Below are 19,942 nucleotides of genomic sequence, written 5' to 3'. Positions count from 1 at the left end.
ACAAGCAACTTAATTACCGCATGCGGTGAGCCTGCAGTTGCAGGTGATTATTGCTGTTGCCACAATGTTGTTGTTATTGTTATAGTTGCAGCAACACTATAGCGCTTTTAAGCCGCCACAACACAACAACAGTGCAGAGAGTGTGCACACCTGCCAGCAAAGAACCTCTGGGTGCCAAGTCAACTCACATGAACATACAACTCTCTCTCTTGCTGCAACTCTCCGGTTAACCTTTGTTACTTAGCCATTCGCTGCTGGCAGCTGTTGCTTGGGCTTTGCCTGCATTTATCACGTGGATTTGCTTATTTATTGCAATTGTTGTTGTTATTTTTTGGTTTCATGTTTTTGTTGTTGCTTTCACTCACGTCGTCAACCACAACAGCAATTTTCATTGCGGTTGTCTAAAGGCGTTGGCTTGACGCTGGCAATTATGACACACTTTTGACTTTTCCACGAAATTTCAATGTCCGGATTTCGGACATTAGCTAAAATTGCTTTTTAATTGCATTTGTATGTTGATGTTGGTTTTTCGCGTGAGTGATTGGTTTGGTTTGCAATGGTGGTAAATTTCGGTGAACTGAACTCAGCTCTCCTTATAAAAATCGATAATAAAATATGGTGGATATTCATGGGAGCACAACGAAACGAGGTCTAGTTAGGACCACCCGGTTCTCCGATTTTCTGGCGACTGTCCTTCGATAGAATAACTACGAAGCCGACCAAGTCTTGCTCCAGGGCAGTAATTCATAAGTTTGACTTCGAATTATAAGCCAGAGTTGCTTCTTGGACCTTTAAGTTAGTAATCAACTGGTGTTCCATAAGTTTATATATTGCCTTTATAGTAGTCTTTACTTATCAGCTCATCAATATGATATTTTCCGTAATGCCACTGCACAGTGGTTCCGCCATAGGCCAAAAATCAAAAAATCCATCTCAGGATTTTTTGTCAAAATGTATACAGATGTCTTCTAAATTGTCCAAACTTCCTATTTGCAAACGGGGTTTTGTTAAAAATCTAACGGTCCTTTCTAAAAATAGAGTTAAACGTATGAATAACTGTATTCTTTTAATGCACTTTAAAAAAATGTTTTTGTAATATCGCAGCAGCAACGAACTTCAATTTTTTCTGGTAATTGATCAGGGTAACGAAATAAGATTATCTTTAATGGATTTTGAAGTTAAAGGTATATATTTTAACTTGTGAAGTTAATTAAGTCTTATGTGATTTGTGTTTTTAGTGAAATAAGGGCTTTATATTACCTTTTTACTATTTTTTGTATCTCTTTTCTGCGTCTTCAATGTGTTTACATAAAGATTTAACTGTGTTCCCCACGATTCCCCGTTAGATTTATTTTATATTGTCTTTACCAGAGTCTAAAGGTAATAAAAGTGTTAAAGTTGGGTGCGGAAAGTTGCAGATGTATTTGCAATCGTCAAAATAATAATAGCTTTTGAATTAACTATTTTTAAGTTCAAACTCATAATAATTGGGCTAAAAAAGCTTGGAAAGAAGGATAAATCATCGTTATTTCAATCTGTGTACGGTTTACTAGAGGATACATTTTAAGTTTTGGTTCTAATTATAATGGCTGTTGAATGACAGTGAAAAAATTAACTGTATTAAATTGTTTGATAATTTACTTTTTTCCTACATGATCTTTTTATATGATATTATTCTTATAGGTTGAATGTGTAGGTTGGATGGCGGAAACTATAACGACAAATCATGTTCAGCTTGTGTACCGCTTTCTTAAATTTCTTTACAAATCCTTACTGACACTCCAACTATGACCATGAGAAGTATTTTTGCGCATCATTGCCATATAATGCCAATTACTGTTCTATGGGAGCTATAGGACCGATGGGGCTATTTTTTAATATATATTTAAAATATTTTTCTAGATTTTTGGTGAAAATTTCATAGCGGTATCTCAACGGGAAGTATTTATGACCGCGCCTTCATACAAGCCGAACCACTGTGCACTGTGTTCGGCTACACAATACTGAAGGCCTCAGAGGAAGAGTTATAAATAACAAGTTCCTTGAGGACCGCTGGGTTGAGACGAAATAGGCAGTCAAGTCCGTTCCACAAGTTCAGCTATCATCTTAATAGTGTCTCTCTTAGTCAGTTCTTCAGTTGTGCTATAACCTCAAGAGAAGAGGGTCTCTTTTGCTCGATGAATATTCCGCTCCATCCAAAAAAGCTTTTCACGAGTGTTTCAGAACTAAATTATAGCGAAAAACAGAGCACAGACTCCTAGTCAATTTCAGTTACATTGAATCAACTGTGATGGAAACGAAATTGGATACTGAGATTCGTCTATCAAAGAGTTCTTTACGAGATCTCGAAATCAAGTACATAAAAATAAGCTAAATGAAGCTCTTTTTGGTTTGTGATTTTACATTTCTAACTCTGCCAAGCTTCTACTGTAGTCAAACAACAAAAGTTTGCAAATTCAAAAGAAGTAGAAAAGTATCCACGGAAGAAACTCAACCGAAGCCAACCTACTTACATTGATTTCAATTTCTTCATTGCCTGCTGTGAAGCTCGCACCATGTTTATCATTTTCCTAAGCGCTTTATCTCTAGAATGCGTTCGCCGCATTAAGGTTTATTCGCGTGCAGAATTTAAAAGTAAAATCAAAGCATTATAATATGACTGACTGATAGCATAAAAGAAAGAACGAACGAAACCAAGGAAAAGTGTCAGCAGCACACATACAAGTTACATAGAGCGATCAAATGAGACAGTACGCTTGTATGCATCACTGAATTTCACCCTGCAGTGAATCTGAAAAGTTGGCGAGCAAGTGTGTTCGCCTCGACAATGGAAAATGCAACGGGACCAATGCAACAATAACGACTCAAGTGGTGTGTAGTATGATGTGTGTGTGCTTGTGCTTTCTTCTGGCATTCATACACATTCAAAAGTCTCCAAGGCGACACCACTCACTCTTCTTCACTTAAAATACTGCTTTTCTTGTGGATTTGAATGTTGTTTGCGAAATTCAGTTTGTGAAACATCCCTGCAACCTTGCCATGCATGTGCGCGTCTTCACTTGTTGCGCATTGTGGCGTAATGACACAAGCTGATTGTGGTCAGGTGTCGAGTTGGATTTATGAATTGTTTTGAAGTGAAAAGTTTTTAAAAAGTGGATATGAGTGCGACAGTTTTAAAAGCGATAATGCAAATAGATGAGTAAAATATCGACAATAATTCAAATATAGTATTAATATGAATTTGAGTACATTTATGAGTTGGAATAGAAATATGAGTATTAATATGAATATTAATTTAAGTGCAATTTCGAGGCTAAATATTACATACCCATATTTAGATTCGTAATTGGACTTGGAATATGAGTATAAGTAACGGGTGATTTTTTTGAGGTTAGGATTTTCATGCATTAGTATTTGACAGATCACGTGGGATTTCAGACATGGTGTCAAAGAGAAAGATGCTCAGTATGCTTTGACATTTCATCATGAATAGACTTACTAACGAGCAACGCTTGCAAATCATTGAATTTTATTACCAAAATCAGTGTTCGGTTCGAAATGTGTTTCGCGCTTTACGTCCGATTTATGGTCTACATAATCGACCAAGTGAGCAAACAATTAATGCGATTGTGACCAAGTTTCGCACTCAGTTTACTTTATTGGACATTAAACCAACCACACGAATGCGTACAGTGCGTACAGAAGAGAATATTGCGTCTGTTTCTGAGAGTGTGGCTGAAGACCGTGAAATGTCGATTCGTCGCCGTTCGCAGCAATTGGGTTTGTGTTATTCGACCACATGGAAGATTTTACGCAAAGATCTTGGTGTAAAACCGTATAAAATACAGCTCGTGCAAGAACTGAAGCCGAACGATCTGCCACAACGTCGAATTTTCAGTGAATGGGCCCTAGAAAAGTAGGCAGAAAATCCGCTTTTTTATCGACAAATTTTGTTCAGCGATGAGGCTCATTTCTGGTTGAATGGCTACGTAAATAAGCAAAATTGCCGCATTTGGGGTGAAGAGCAACCAGAAGCCGTTCAAGAACTGCCCATGCATCCCGAAAAATGCACTGTTTGGTGTGGTTTGTACGCTGGTGGAATCATTGGACCGTATTTTTTCAAAGATGCTGTTGGACGCAACGTTACGGTGAATGGCGATCGCTATCGTTCGATGCTAACAAACTTTTTGTTGCCAAAAATGGAAGAACTGAACTTGGTTGACATGTGGTTTCAACAAGATGGCGCTACATGCCACACAGCTCGCGATTCTATGGCCATTTTGAGGGAAAACTTCGGAGAACAATTCATCTCAAGAAATGGACCCGTAAGTTGGCCACCAAGATCATGCGATTTAACGCCTTTAGACTATTTTTTGTGGGGCTACGTCAAGTCTAAAGTCTACAGAAATAAGCCAGCAACTATTCCAGCTTTGGAAGACAACATTTCCGAAGAAATTCGGGCTATTCCGGCCGAAATGCTCGAAAAAGTTGCCCAAAATTGGACTTTCCGAATGGACCACCTAAGACGCAGCCGCGGTCAACATTTAAATGAAATTATCTTCAAAAAGTAAATGTCATGAACCAATCTAACGTTTCAAATAAAGAACCGATGAGAATTTTATGCGTTTTTTTTTTTTAAAATGTTATCAAGCTCTTAAAAAATCACCCTTTATGAATATGAATAGGAATACGAATATAAATATCAATATGAATATGAGTATCAAATTATACACTTTTTGGACTATATATTTTCCAACAAAATCCTAAAAAGTTCTTATTAGGTTCCATGCGCTGAATATCCGCATCTCTACATTTCCTCACTAAGCTTAATTGGGCTAATGGAATCCTTCCGTCGAAATGATTATCACAAAACACAAAGTTTAATAAATTTTCGACTTAATGGTATTAAATTCTAATTTAGCAGAATAAAAATAAATGGAATTCACGTTGGCAAAAACAAAATACAGTTCGCAACAAAGCACAGACCAACAACAATCTACAACAAAAAATTAAAACACAGCACAAACAAGGATTAACAATGAGAACGCTTAGGAACAGCTCCCTAATAGGGCTAACAGCAACATAAGCTTACTCAAAGGCACACACACCCAGTAATAGTTGAAAAGGACGCACCAAACACGCGCTGCCACTTCGAACTTAATTAAAAACTAAAATCCTTTACAGACAGCAGCGGCTAAACAGCTAAAACGTATTTGGAGAGCACTGCCACGTACATATATATACGTACATACACATATGTATGTGTGTTTTTATGTTTGTAAACCAACCAACAAGAGCAAAGTGCGTAAGTACTGCTATTGACTGCCACTGACTGTCCTAAAGTGTCGTTGACAAGGTCCACTCAAGTGGCATTGGACCTGCCAAATGTGACTAAAAAGGGATTAGGGTTGTACTGAGCGAATTATTGTTGTTGTTGCAACAAATTGTGTAACGGAAATTTAATTTTGTTGTATAGTTTCTATTTGCTTTATTTGTGCTTTTTGTTGTTATTATTGTTGTATTCCCTGACCCTGACTAACTGATTGATTGACTGTTTGCTTGCGCGAGTGGTATTTGTGTGCATTGGATTGATTTCATTGAACGAGGTTTTTGAGCATGTATGTGGAGCAATTTGAAATGTATGTCCACAAAAGAGCACAGCGGTTTATATTTTGAATGGAATGACATTTACAAAAATACAGTATATTTTCTCTTAATAAGCCTATACTTGAATATAAGTATGAGTATGAGCAGGAATATGAACATTAATATGAATATGAATATGAATATGAATATGAATATGAATATGAATATGAAAATGAATATGAATATGAATATAAATATGAATATAAATATGAATATGAATATGAATATGAATATAAATATGAAAATGAAAATGAATATGAATATGAATATAAATATGAATATGAATATGAATATGAATATGAATATGAATATGAATATGAATATGAATATAAATATGTATATGAATATGAATAAGAATATGAATATGAATATGAATATGAATATGAATATGAATATGAATATGAATATGAATATGAATATGAATATGAATATGAATATGAATATGAATATGAATATGAACGCAGTACCTTTAACTGATCTGCATTACCCTGCGAGGTAGATTTTTACTAATTAAAGCATGCTTTTACACCAAAAATTTTGCACATCCATAGAAACTAAAGTTTTGAAGTTTCTGCCAATCTTTAAAAAAAGGCTAAAAAAAAGTGCATCGAAAATTGATTTGAGCGCATGCAAAAGTGTATAAATCTTGATGGAGAATATTTTGAAAAACATTAAAACGATTTTCGTTGATAAATATTCCTATTTTCATTATTAGGCCAGAAATATATATAGCAGCCCTCGTATGAATATGAATACGAATATGAATATGAATATGAATATGAATATGAATATGAATATGAATATGAATATGAATATGAATATGAATATGAATATGAATATAAATATGTATATGAATATGAATAAGAATATGAATATGAATATGAATATGAATATGAATATGAATATGAATATGAATATGAATATGAATATGAACGCAGTACCTTTAACTGATCTGCATTACCCTGCGAGGTAGATTTTTACTAATTAAAGCATGCTTTTACACCAAAAATTTTGCACATCCATAGAAACTAAAGTTTTGAAGTTTCTGCCAATCTTTAAAAAAAAGGCTAAAAAAAAGTGCATCGAAAATTGGTTTGAGCGCATGCAAAAGTGTATAAATCTTGATGGAGAATATTTTGAAAAACATTAAAACGATTTTCGTTGATAAATATTCCTATTTTCATTATTAGGCCAGAAATATATATAGCAGCCCTCGTATGAATATGAATACGAATATGAATATGAATATGAATATGAATATGAATATGAATATGAATATGAATATGAATATGAATATGAATATGAATATGAATATGAATATGAATATGAATATGAATATGAATATGAATATGAATATGAATATGAATATGAATATGAATATGAATATTAATATTAATATGAATATGAATATGAATATGAATATGAATATGAATATTAATATGAATATTAATATGAATATGAATATGAACGCAGTACCTTTAACTGATCTGCCTTACCCTGCGAGGTAGATTTTTACTAATTAAAGCATGCTTTTACACCAAAAATTTTGACGTTTCTGACAATCGCTCAAAAAAAGGTTAAAAAAAAGTGCATCGAAAATTGGTTTGAGCGCATGCAAAAGTGTATAAATCTTGATGGAGAATATTTTGAAAAACATTAAAACCATTTTCGTTGATAAATATTCCTATTTTCATTATTAGGCCAAAAATATATATAGCAGCCCTCGTATGAATATGAATATGAATATGAATATGAATATGAATATGAACGCAGTACCTGTAACTGATCTGCATTACCCTACGAGGTAGATTTTGACTAATTAAAGCACGCTTTTACACCAAAAATGCTGCACATCTATTGAAACTAAAGTTTTGAAATTTCTATTTATCAACCATTCCGGCCTCTCATTCCAAATACCCGCTTAAGGGATTTCTCAAATGCGCTGTGTTATGCAACCTTTCTAGGTGTACATGAGTAAGCTTGTAAGCTAATTTATCTCTTCAACAGGCCAAATGTGACCAAATCCATTTGACACTTTGGTGACAAGCTATTTAACGCCGTTGGCAACCAGAAGGAACATATAAGGAAAAAATATATATTTTTGAAGAATATAAATAAATATAAATAAATTACTTCCTAGATTTCCATTCCAGTACCAAAGAATTACAATACTCAAATTTCATAACAACTCTTTAGCTCTACATATATCGTTAATTCCATTTGATTAACTCATTTCAACACATTTACATAACATCTTTGAATTTCTTAAGCTCCGTCGGCTTACTTCATTACACACTTATTCTGTACAGTATTCACTTATATTTATGTGTTGTGTCGGCTTAACTAAGCATTTCACAAAGCGTTTCATTCAACAATTAATATGCGTCACACACATTCTTACGTAGCATATCCTGCTTAGCTGCATTATTAGCGGCAAAACATGTTTGTAAATAAACTTTGCAGCAATTAAAATGCAGCATGTAGATTGGGGTCTTTCATATTTATGCTTGAATTTTGTGGACATAATAACAAACCATATTTAGTTACGCATACGCCGTGGTGCCCTCGGATGACTAAGTAATGAATGTTTATTGAATTTATCGCTAATTAATTTTTAGAAAGCTGGTGAATTAAAAGTTTCTTGATTTATGCGTCAACACACACAATTAGTGGGTGAATAAATGAAGGATAAGACAGAGCTCAGACGATAAGTGAGGTTAGGAGAAGGTGAGTTAGGAATTAAATTGCGTCGCAAGTTGTACAGGTTAGCGTGGAAAAGTCATAAGTGTTCAACAAAAACGTATATGTTTAACTAAATTGTGGTTGTTTGTAAATGTTTTGTTGTTGGATGTGAAAGCTTCGGGGTTTAAATAACAGTTCAGAGGGAATAATAGTAGACCAAAGAGACGGTAGGATATATCAGAGCGAGATCTCTATCATGCCAAGATCCAAAAAGAGGTTCCCAATGAAGTCCTTACCAGATCGAGAGGCCCACAAATGAACCACCAAAATCAGTGAGCTAAGTAACTACTCTGTTAGGGTCAACATCTATATTCGATTAAAGACCTCCATTTTTCGATTTTTTTCAATTTTAAACAGCACGGCGACATCCGGAGTTTACTTCGCTCTTCTCTCCCAACTTCTACTTCAGTGAGTAACTCTCCCCTAAGGCTATAAACTACAATTGGTAATGTCATAAATTTAAGAAGTAACATTTTTATACTCTCGCAACAAAAGTTGCTGAAGAGAGTATTATAGTTTTGTTCACATAACGGTTGTTTGTAACACCTAAAACTAAAAGAGTTAGATATAGAGTCCCATACAAAGGTTAGGTTGAAAATTACTAAAAGTGGGTTAACGAACTAACGAAAAACGTCAGAGACACTAAATTTTGCAGAAGAAGTAGCAGAAGGGAGCTGTACTCAGATGTTTATAAAAAATGGAAAATGGGCGTGGCATCGCCCACTTATGGGTCAAAAACCATATCTCAGGAACTACTCGACCGATTCGAATGAAATTCGGTATACCTTGATATCACGGACAAAAAATGGGCGAAATCGGTTCACAACCAAGACTACTTTCCTTATAACTAAATTTTGAATTCCATCTTATTCCTTCACTTTATAATGTAAACATAAGAAACCAATGAAGATAGCGGAATAAAACTTTACACAAATAATGCATATCATCCCTGGCTTCACTTGTGAAAAAATTGTCGAAAACGGACCATAACTTTTCAAGGCCCCAGATATCGAACCTGTTGAACTAAGCGCCTAAGGATAAATTTTAACCGAAAATATGGGTAAATCTCTCAGATAATTTAATGTAATTCAGAGGAAATTGTTTTTTTCTAATAGTGTGTCTCTGTTCCAAAAATTATTAAAATCGGGTCATAAATAACATCTCCATATACCTCATTGTAGGTTTTTCAAAAGTATCTTCTCCTAGCTCCCATATACCTAATTATATGTTTTTCAAAAATACGGTGAGCTTTATTCCGCATATATGTATTGGTTAATATGTGAGCTATCTTAGCAAAATTGAGTGAGCGTATAGTCTTGGATATAGTGTACCTTGCTGATGAAAATGAATGAAATCGGTTCAGGAATTAACTCAGCCCTCATATACTATATAAGACGATTTTCGTTATTCTATTAAACTTTATTGCCGAATTTATGGGTTAATTTGTATGTTATCTTAATAAAATTTCTTCAATAATTTGCGAGAGTATAAAATGTTCGGTTGCACCCGAACTTAGCCTTTCCATACTTGTTCTTGCTAGAGTTTTGAACTGGAAGCGGATGAGTCAAGAAATGTGTTTCACTTGTAGAACAGAAGTCAAGAAAAAAGTAGTAGAAGAGTTTCATAAAGCTTCGCAGATATTAAAAAAACATGTTTATATTATTCAAAACGTATAACGGTTTTTCACCCCAAAACATTTTTAATTGATGGCCAATTAAGACGAATTCTGCGTTTGCTTCAAACTTTAATCGGTATGACTATTTAAATAGTACATATATTAAAACTTTTAACTAAACTGCTATTCGAAAAGTAAGTATATTTCAGCAACCAAATGCTTAATGAAAAGTAATTGTTCTCAATTTACTATATAATGATGTAATAAACTAATTGAACAATTTGTACTTAATTGAAAATAAATTATTTAAAAATAGCGAAACATTTTTTAAACAGACAATTTACCAAAATAATGATTTAATAAACTTATTGATTATTTAATAATTATTTGACAAATAACTAATTTACAAAAGCGAAAATTTTTCTGTCCAATTGGTCATGCTTAATTGAGTATGGTCATTCACTCAACAAATTGATATAATTGAAAGAAATAATATTGCTCGTATTTAAAATAACAAAGAATAATTGAATAATTGTCTCAAAAAATCTTCTCATAATTTTTTTACATAGTTTAAAATCGGGTTTTCATTCGCATCGCGAGTTTTTAACTAATCGTATCAATATTCTCTGAGAGTGTCCATTCACAGAGCACCAATGATCCTGAATATATAGTTACAAAGCAGAGTCTCCACTTGAAAACTGTAGAAACTCTCGTCTTTAAAATATCTAAATATATCTCATATTGAACAATCAGCACATAATTTATATATCAGATATTAACAGAACTCTTCTCAGTACATACACACGAAGACACTTGAAGGAACATTTTTAAATTATAAAATGTGGGTTTATTTAGCTAAAAATGTATAAGATCCTTTATGGCTCTAATGCCAAATAGACTATTGTGCGACACATAGCCTTAAAATAGGCTTCTTCTTCTTAAGAAACTGCAACGATTGTAGTTCGAAATGGATGAAAAAGTGCGAACATGAGCATAAGAATAACCCACTTAAATTTGCTTTGAAGCTTAAATTGTTAAAGCTTAAAGCTTTTTCTTCATTCATTACTCTTTGTTGTATAATTAAAAAAAAAAAACTTTGGAATTTCAAAGTTTTAATGCCGTTGAAAATAGAGAAGCAAAAACATGTTGCCTACCTTTTAGCGGTTTTTAGAAAAGAATGAACACATTTTGGCGTAAGATACTAAAGTATTATATAGATAGAAATAGTAAAAGTCTGAAGAAAAATATATCTTTTCAGAACAATAAATCATTTCGGTTGAACTATTTTCACTTTCTGCTTTTCAGCAAAGATTTATCTGAACTGTATTTATTTTTTTGCTACAAAAAACGTATATTCGACTACGTAGAAGAGTAAAAGACAACTAGAGTAAAAAGGAATATGTTCAAAAGAAGAGGGAACCCAGTATTTTAGGAAAAATGTACTCTGTACACGGTAAGGCATTCACAAACTAATACCCTTCTACTGCAGCTCCTACTTCACTCAGAACTTTTTAGCGTTTAAGCGAATATATACACATTCTTGGGGCCTACTCTATACAAGTACCTACATTTGTAGGTGTACTTTGCAACGCTGACTCGTTCGTGTTCATGGCGCTTGTCACGTTCGAAGCATTTGTTACAACAAAAATATACTCGTTCACTTGTTTACGGTAATTACTGACATTGTCATTTGGCGTTGATGTCTTAGTGTGTGCATACCGCTTTTATTTTAATTTTTATTTTTACTTATATTAACTTGTAATTTACTTTTTACCTTTTTTTGAGAAATTTTTGAAAGTATTTCTGCATTTTTGGGCCTAATGCCGTGAAACGTTACAATGATTTCACATTTTTGTTTTTATTTTGTAGAAATTCCGCTTTTTTTGGTGCCATTTTTATTTTATTTATGCTCATACTGCGCATTATTCTCACATTTTGTCGCTGTTTTTCGTGTGAAATATATGCCGAGTACGTGTCTTTAGGTGAAGATGTTAATCTTGCGCTAATTAGGGATTAAGTGAAAAAATGTGGGAAATTTCAGTAAACTGAGGGAAGCAAATTGCAAAAAGTATTTTTTTTTTGCGGAGTACGTTTCGTAAATAAAATTACATTCCACATTTTGACTAAATAATTTGCACTTTAAATAAATATTATACGTTCGACATCTAATATGTGTAGAATTAAAATAAATACACGTATTGTATAAAGAAAAAATGTTGGTAACCCTGTTTTCATAAAAATCCGTTATAAAGCTTCTAAAAGTTTTTACTATCTTCCTTTGTTATTATGTGCGATATTATCACAAAATTTGGTGAAAATAATATGTTTCATACAATATTTTTAGGTAATTTCAACAGGTCCACATATTTCATTAATCCTTACAGGTTCCATAAGGGAGTATAAAACGATATCAAATTATATAATAGAATTGCATACGAGTTTTCTCGGATTGAAATGTGATTTGGACGCCGACTCTCAAATTAGATATATCTCGTATATTCTCTCAATCTTGATATTATAATTATATTTTAAGAATTTTCAAATATATAAATTAAATTTTTATTACATTTATTTCATATTATTTCACTAAATTTACTTTAACATTTCGCCTCTTACATTTTCGTCTAACAATAACTTTGTTCTCTGCTGTGAGTGTGACACTTAAATTCTTATCACACGTCTTTTTATCACAACAACGAACAAAAGCGAATGACACCTGCTTGTGTGCGGCCTCCTTTCAATTCCCTATATAGCATGTAGGGACCATTATGTGTTGACAGTCATATATGTAAGTAAGACTGTACGTGTACATGGTCGTACATATACAACTGAGACCCATAAACTGCGGATGCAGCAACAATAAGTACTTACATACGATGTGTGAGTCTAGGCATTCCACAATTACAGTTACTATTTGCAGGATTGTCTAAAAGGTGTTCCAACAACAATTTATTAAACTGCAATTTACGAATATTTAACTAATTTTTATTGCAAAATATACCTCTAAGTGAGCACTCGAATTAACGAAAAATTCGATGTAACGAACAGGCCTGACAATTAATGTGTTTGTTATTTCGGAAAACTACTGTATAAATAAAAAGTCATTGAGGTTCTCCTATACCAGTGCTTCTGTCATCAAATATCAGTTGAATCTTAGTTAATTCTAGTAAACCAATATTTGTAGGCGTCAGCGCTATATACTTCAAATCAAATAAGTCTCATTATTGCGTTAAGGCTCTTATATGGTGGTACTAATAGAAGTTCTGTCTTTATGCCAAAGTGAACAATGGATTTCTGTAAAAGCCGTATGTAAATAATATCCTAAGAGAGAGTATGTACATCATCTTTGGAACGAACAAACGAACATTGGGGTTGGTCTGAAAAAATATGTTGGGATCGATCGCAGATCTCATTAAGATTAAACATTTTTTTATGAATATGGTCGGCTCTGGACGAGCAATGTAAAGGTTCCCTTCTATTTCTGCCATCAAAAAACGTTTATTAAACATATTTAGCTTAACGAGGTCTACTTATTAGTTACAGGCGCCTCCATCATTCCCATCTATAAATTTATTGGTTTGGAAGACTTTATTGCTTTATAGAAACGTTGTAAATTACAAAGGTTCATTAGTAACTATATATATGTATCTTTTAAGCATATACCTATAATCATAATATTGTAAAAATCTTAATATAAGTAGTCTCAAATATATTCCTTGAAATATTTTTATAAAATTGATTTCCCAATTTATAAAAAAACACATTTTTGATTATAAATTTTTTATTTTTTTCTCTCTCTCTCTTTCTAACTTCACAACCTACAGGGGCTTTGGCAAACAAGGATTCCAATGTCAAGGTGAGTTCAAAACATTTATTGCAAATTTTTTTACCTCAATGACAGAGTGCCTGAAGCATCCCCTATTAAAATACAAACTACAAGTAAATAGAGAAAAATAGATGAACATGTAAAGTTATAGAAAGATAGTAAAGTAGTTATTGCCAGTATTGGTATGACGCTTAAACGCTTGCGGCACAACTTTCGTCCACATTTTAATATTTCCGAAGGACAGTGCAGGAAACAAGACAACATTTTGCAACTTTTTGAGTATCACATTGACTTTTTAAGTCACATCACTATATTTTTCTTATTATTTCATTCTTCTTCTCCTTTATCTTTTACAGTTTGCTCGTATGTGGTGCACAAGCGCTGTCACTAATATGTGACGTTCATATGCCCCGGCAAGGATGAGGGAATCGATTCCATAAGTTTTTTTATTATTATTATTATTATAAAAAATAAATTATAAATATAAATAATAAATAATTATGTATTAGTTGCACATACATAAGAATACTAAAGAAATATAATAATATTCAAAATACAATTTTTTATCAAAGGAATTATTTAAATTAAATTTAAAGTTTCTTTAACATATATCAATGCATACTATATTTAATTTAAAGAATTTCGTATTCAAATTTATTAAATTTTTTTCTACAACAAAAATTAATAAATTAAATATTTATTATTAATTGTTTAAATACATTTCTATAAAATTAATGAATTAATAATAATGGGGGATGGGGTCATATGTAGAAGTTCACGCAAGTGAGGAAAGTTTCTGATTGCCATTCACTTGGGAGTGGCCAGGAACGATTCTTTTGCATATGACTCAAGCAGCTCACGACTTCCGGTTTTAGACCAAGTATCCCCTGGGTAGCTAACAGACATCCGTTTGGAGGCGAGCTAAAGTGAGAAGGCGAAGCCCGCTTGTGCGGTTGTGCGTAGGGCTTGGGACCCACCACATAAAAAAATCTCCCCAATGAAAACAAACACCGAGCCTCGGATGAGAAACCCCCCTTTTGATGACGACCCCTGCAAACGTACTAAGGATCATGATTTGAGGGCATGCACCTGGAATGTCCGGACTCTTAATTGGGAAGGTGCCTCTGCCCAGCTGGTTGATGTCCTCATACAACTAAAGGCTGACATCACCGCCGTCCAAGAAGTGCGATGGACGGGACAAGGACGGAAGAAGGTGGGTCCTTGTGACATCTACTACAGCGGCCATATAAAGGAGCGCAAATTTGGTGTTGGATTTGTGGTGGGAGAGAGACTCCGTCGCCGAGTCCTGGCATTCACCCCGGTGGATGAACGTCTAGCCACAATCCGCATAAAAGCGAGGTTCTTCAACATATCGCTGATTTGCGCCCACGCCCCAACGGAAGAGAAGGACGATGTGACCAAAGACGCTTTCTATGAGCGCCTAGAACGCACCTATGAGCGCTGCCCCCGCCACGATGTCAAAATCGTGCTTGGCGATTTTAACGCCAGGGTGGGTAAAGAAGGTGTCTTTGGCACAACAGTCGGAAAATTCAGCCTCCATGACGAAACATCGCCAAACGGCCTGAGGCTGATCGACTTCGCTGGGGCCCGAAATATGGTTGTCTGTAGTACCAGATTCCAGCATAAAAAAATTCATCAAGCAACGTGGCTGTCCCCTGATCGAAACACGCGCAACCAAATCGATCACGTTGTGATAGACGGAAGACATGTCTCCAGTGTTTTAGACGTGCGTACGCTCCGAGGACCAAACATTGACTCGGACCATTATCTAGTAGCAGCAAAGATACGCACTCGCCTCTGTGCAGCAAAGAACGCCCGTCAACAAACACAAGGAAGGTTCGCCGTCGAAAAGCTGCAATCACAACCGACAGCCGAACGATTTTCTACTCGACTTGCACTCCTGCTCTCTGAGAGCACTCATCAGCATCTCGATATAAGGGAGCTATGGAACGGCATCTCAAACTCATTGCATACCGCTGCAGCCGAAACAATTGGTCTACGGCAACGCCAAAAAACCAGTTGGTACGATGAGAATTGTCGTTCCGCAGTGGAGAGAAAACAGACTGCCTACCTCGCAACGTTGCGATCGACCACAACACGTTCGGGGTGGGATAGATATCGAGAACTGAAGAGGGAAGCGAGACGCATTTGCAGACGTAAAAAGAAAGAGGCCGAAATGCGTGAGTATGAAAAGCTTGAAAAGCTGGCCGACATGGGTAATGCTCGAAAATTTTATGAAAAGATGAGGCGATTAACAGAAGGTTTCAAGACCGGAGCATTATCATGTAGGGACCGAGAAGGTAATCTGGTAGCGGATGTCCAGAGCACACTGGGATTATGGAGGGAACAATTCTCCGACCTGCTCAATGGCAGTGAAAGTACAACACCAGGAGATGGCGAACCCGATTCCCCAATCGATGACGATGGAATAGATGTTCCATTACCCGACCATGAAGAAATTCGAATAGCAATTACCCGCTTGAAGAACAACAAAGCGGCGGGGGCCGATGGATTACCGGCCGAGCTATTCAAATACGGCGGCGAAGAACTGATAAGGTGCATGCATCAGCTTCTTTGTAGAATATGGTCGGAAGAAAGCATGCCTGACGATTGGAATCTTAGTGTGCTCTGCCCAATCCATAAGAAGGGAGACCCCACAATCTGCGCCAACTACCGTGGTATAAGTATCCTCAATATCGCATATAAGGTTTTGTCGAGAGTATTGTGTGAAAGACTAAAGCCCACCGTCAACGAACTGATTGGACCTTATCAGTGTGGCTTTAGACCTGGAAAATCCACAATGGACCAGATATTCACCATGCGCCAAATCTTGGAAAAGACCCGAGAGAGAAGAATCGATACTCACCATCTTTTTATCGATTTTAAAGCTGCCTTCGATAGCACGAAAAGGAGCTGCCTTTATGCCGCGATGTCTGAATTTGGTATCCCTGCAAAACTAATACGGCTATGTAAGCTGACGTTGAGCAACACCAAAAGCTCCGTCAGGATCGGGAAGGACCTCTCCGAGCCGTTCGATACCAAACGAGGCTTCAGACAGGGTGACTCACTATCGTGCGACTTCTTCAATCTATTGCTGGAAAAAATAATACGAGCTGCAGAACTAAATAGAGAGGGTACAATCTTCTACAAGAGTGTACAGCTCCTGGCGTATGCCGATGATATTGATATCATCGGAAGCAACAACCGCGCCGTTTGTTCTGCGTTTTCCAGACTAGATAAAGAAGCGAAGCGTATGGGTCTGGTGGTGAATGAGGACAAGACGAAATATCTCCTGTCATCAAACAAACAGTCGGCGCACTCGCGTCTTGGCTCCCACGTCACTGTTGACAGTCATAACTTTGAAGTTGTAGATAATTTCGTTTATCTGGGAACCAGCATTAACAACACCAACAATGTCAGCCTTGAAATCCAACGCAGAATCACTCTTGCCAACAGGTGCTACTTTGGACTGAGTAGGCAATTGAAAAGTAAAGTCCTCTCTCGACGAACCAAAATCAAACTCTATAAGTCGCTCATTATTCCCGTCCTGATGTATGGCGCTGAAGCGTGGACGATGACAACATCCGATGAGACGACTCTTGGGGTTTTCGAGAGAAAGGTTTTGCGCAAGATTTTTGGTCCTCTAAACATTGGCAACGGCGAATACCGCAGGCGATGGAACGATGAGCTGTACGATTTATACGACGACATTGACATAGTTCAGCGAATAAAAAGACAGCGGCTACGCTGGCTAGGTCATGTTGTACGGATGGAAGAAAACACTCCAGCTCTGAAAGTATTCGATGCAGTACCCGCTGGAGGAAGCCGCGGAAGAGGACGACCTCCACTCCGGTGGAAAGACCAAGTGCAAAGTGACCTGGCTTCACTTGGTGTTTCCAATTGGCGCCAAAAAGCAAAAAGGAGGAATGAGTGGCGCGCTCTGGTGGATTCGGCTATAATCGCTTAAAGCGGTTCCTACGCCAAATATATATATATATATAATAATAAATTTATTTAAAAATGTGTGTAGAAAATATTTTAAATAATTTTTATTTTCCCAAATATTAAATTTTACATTTTAATAAAATATATTTAATGGTCACACATTTTTTATATAAAAAAAAAAATAAAATGTATATATGTATAATTTTTAATTATATAAAAATTTGAAATTTACATAAAAATATAAATACAATTTTATTTAAAAAAATTAATTTGGTAATTTTTTACTTATATTTTTTCTTATTTTATTTTTTAGTTATTATATTTTATTTAATTATTTTTTTATTTTAATAAATATTTTTATGAAGAGAAATAATTATTACTATATTAAATTAACAAACTATAAATATTTACTTTCAACATAATTTTATGATTATTATTTTTTGTTTTGTTTTGTGTCATAAATAATAATTTTATTTTCATAACATTTTTGTACACATCTCATTAATACAAAAACTCATATTTATTAAAATTTTTATGTATTTAGACCATTAGTATTAAGAAGAAAAATATTATCAATAGTTTTTAACATCAAACTTTTTTTATTTTATTTTTTTTTATAAATAAATAAGTAGTTTTATTTTATGATATTTGTTTTTAAACATAGATAAATGATTTTTTGAATAATTTTAATTTGAAAAAAATTCAGGACGAAAAAGTACGAAAATTATTTACATAAAAATATGTTTATTTTATTTTTATTATCTAAAATATAAGTAATGTTTCATATTAGCCACTTTTCATTTGTTGTATTTATTTCTACCATAATGATTACCTAATAGTGAAAACTATTAACTAAAACATAAATGTGCCTTACACGACCGATTTCCTTGTCTCAACTAATGGTCGTAAAAACTCGATAGATTATATGAAGTAGTGAAAAACAGTTAGTACACAATTTACCGCGTGCGCTGCTTTTGAGAACACATATATTTTATCTACACATAAACTTACACATGCATGTACAGAACATAAATAAAATAGCATATGTATGTATAAACACACTTAAAAGATATAGCATATAGTAAATTTAATGACAATTGGCAGTTTGAAACCTCTAAACGGGAAATATAGAGTAACAAATGCTCATATATGCATATATCTCTCTTATTGGTTTACCATAAATTAGCATAAATAGGGTGCTTAAGCTTAGCGTATTATCTGATTAAAGGATGATGACAATGCTTGTCACGCAACCACTGCTCAAGTAGTCCAAAAAATAAACGATGAAATATTGTTTACGAATACTTTGTGCTTTCGAATGCTTCAATTTATTATCTCTCTCACTTATAGAGCGTGTTTGTCCTTGTCTATTTCCAAGTAATACGAGAAGAGTACTGTATTAAGATGAATTCAATGAGTTCTATCCTCAGAACACATATTTCGAAATAAACCCGAAAAATCTACTTCATTCTTACAAAGCCTAAATATAGAACACTCTCTATTTCCTTCTTTTTCCCTCCAAAACATATTTTTCAAATCAGTATATATAAATCTAAAAATTCACACCTACAATGCAAGTTTTAAGGATATAAAGGACATGTTAATGCTCACATTTTCACACAAATTCACACTCATGCAAAACAAAAAAGAAATAACCATAAGCCAGTGCATTTTTATACAATTGCCAAACTGTCAACACACACCAAAATGTTTTTATACCCACACGTCAGTTGCAGCGCTTGTGAAGGCGTCAGCTGCACGCAAACAAAAACCAAAATACCGAAAGATAAACGCAGCGCAGAAACTTCATTAGTGTATTTGTGAAAATATATAAATTTTTTTTTATAAAAAATTTTTTTGCTACTTTTAATATATATATGTTCATATATAAACCTATACAAGGCAGTTTGAAAGTTTATTTCGTACTCCTGGGTTTATATAACGAGAAATTTAAAATAAAAAAAAAAATAATGTAATATCCAGGATGGTTCAAAAACCTTTTATAATTATGAAATTCATATCAGTTACATAATAAGAATCTTTGAAAAGTGATTCCTAGACTTATATTGTACCTAAAATTCAATTTTCTTTGATTATTTCAAAACTTTTATCCAAAAACTCGGTATATGTTATTTTCTTATCTGCGA

General features: G+C 34.3%; 1 protein-coding gene across 6 annotated transcripts in view; it reads left to right on the top strand.

Moving 5' to 3' along the window:
* Positions 1-19,942, top strand: part of LOC105220342 (protein kinase C, brain isozyme) — a 699,782-nt gene that overhangs the window by 45,212 nt on the left and 634,628 nt on the right. Inside the window, exon 3 of one of the 6 annotated variants that reach the window (XM_054234422.1) lies at positions 13,828-13,859. The exons of the other annotated variants lie outside the window; for them this stretch is intronic. Within the exon in view, the coding sequence (XP_054090397.1) occupies positions 13,828-13,859 (32 nt within the window). The remainder of the gene's footprint in view (positions 1-13,827; positions 13,860-19,942) is intronic. 6 annotated transcript variants of the gene reach the window in all.

This window comes from Zeugodacus cucurbitae, chromosome 6 (assembly GCF_028554725.1).
Source record: "Zeugodacus cucurbitae isolate PBARC_wt_2022May chromosome 6, idZeuCucr1.2, whole genome shotgun sequence".
NCBI classification, from domain to species: Eukaryota; Metazoa; Arthropoda; class Insecta; order Diptera; family Tephritidae; genus Zeugodacus; species Zeugodacus cucurbitae.
The sequence above is the reverse complement of the archived record's forward strand: the minus strand, read 5'-3'. Positions and strand labels throughout refer to the sequence as shown.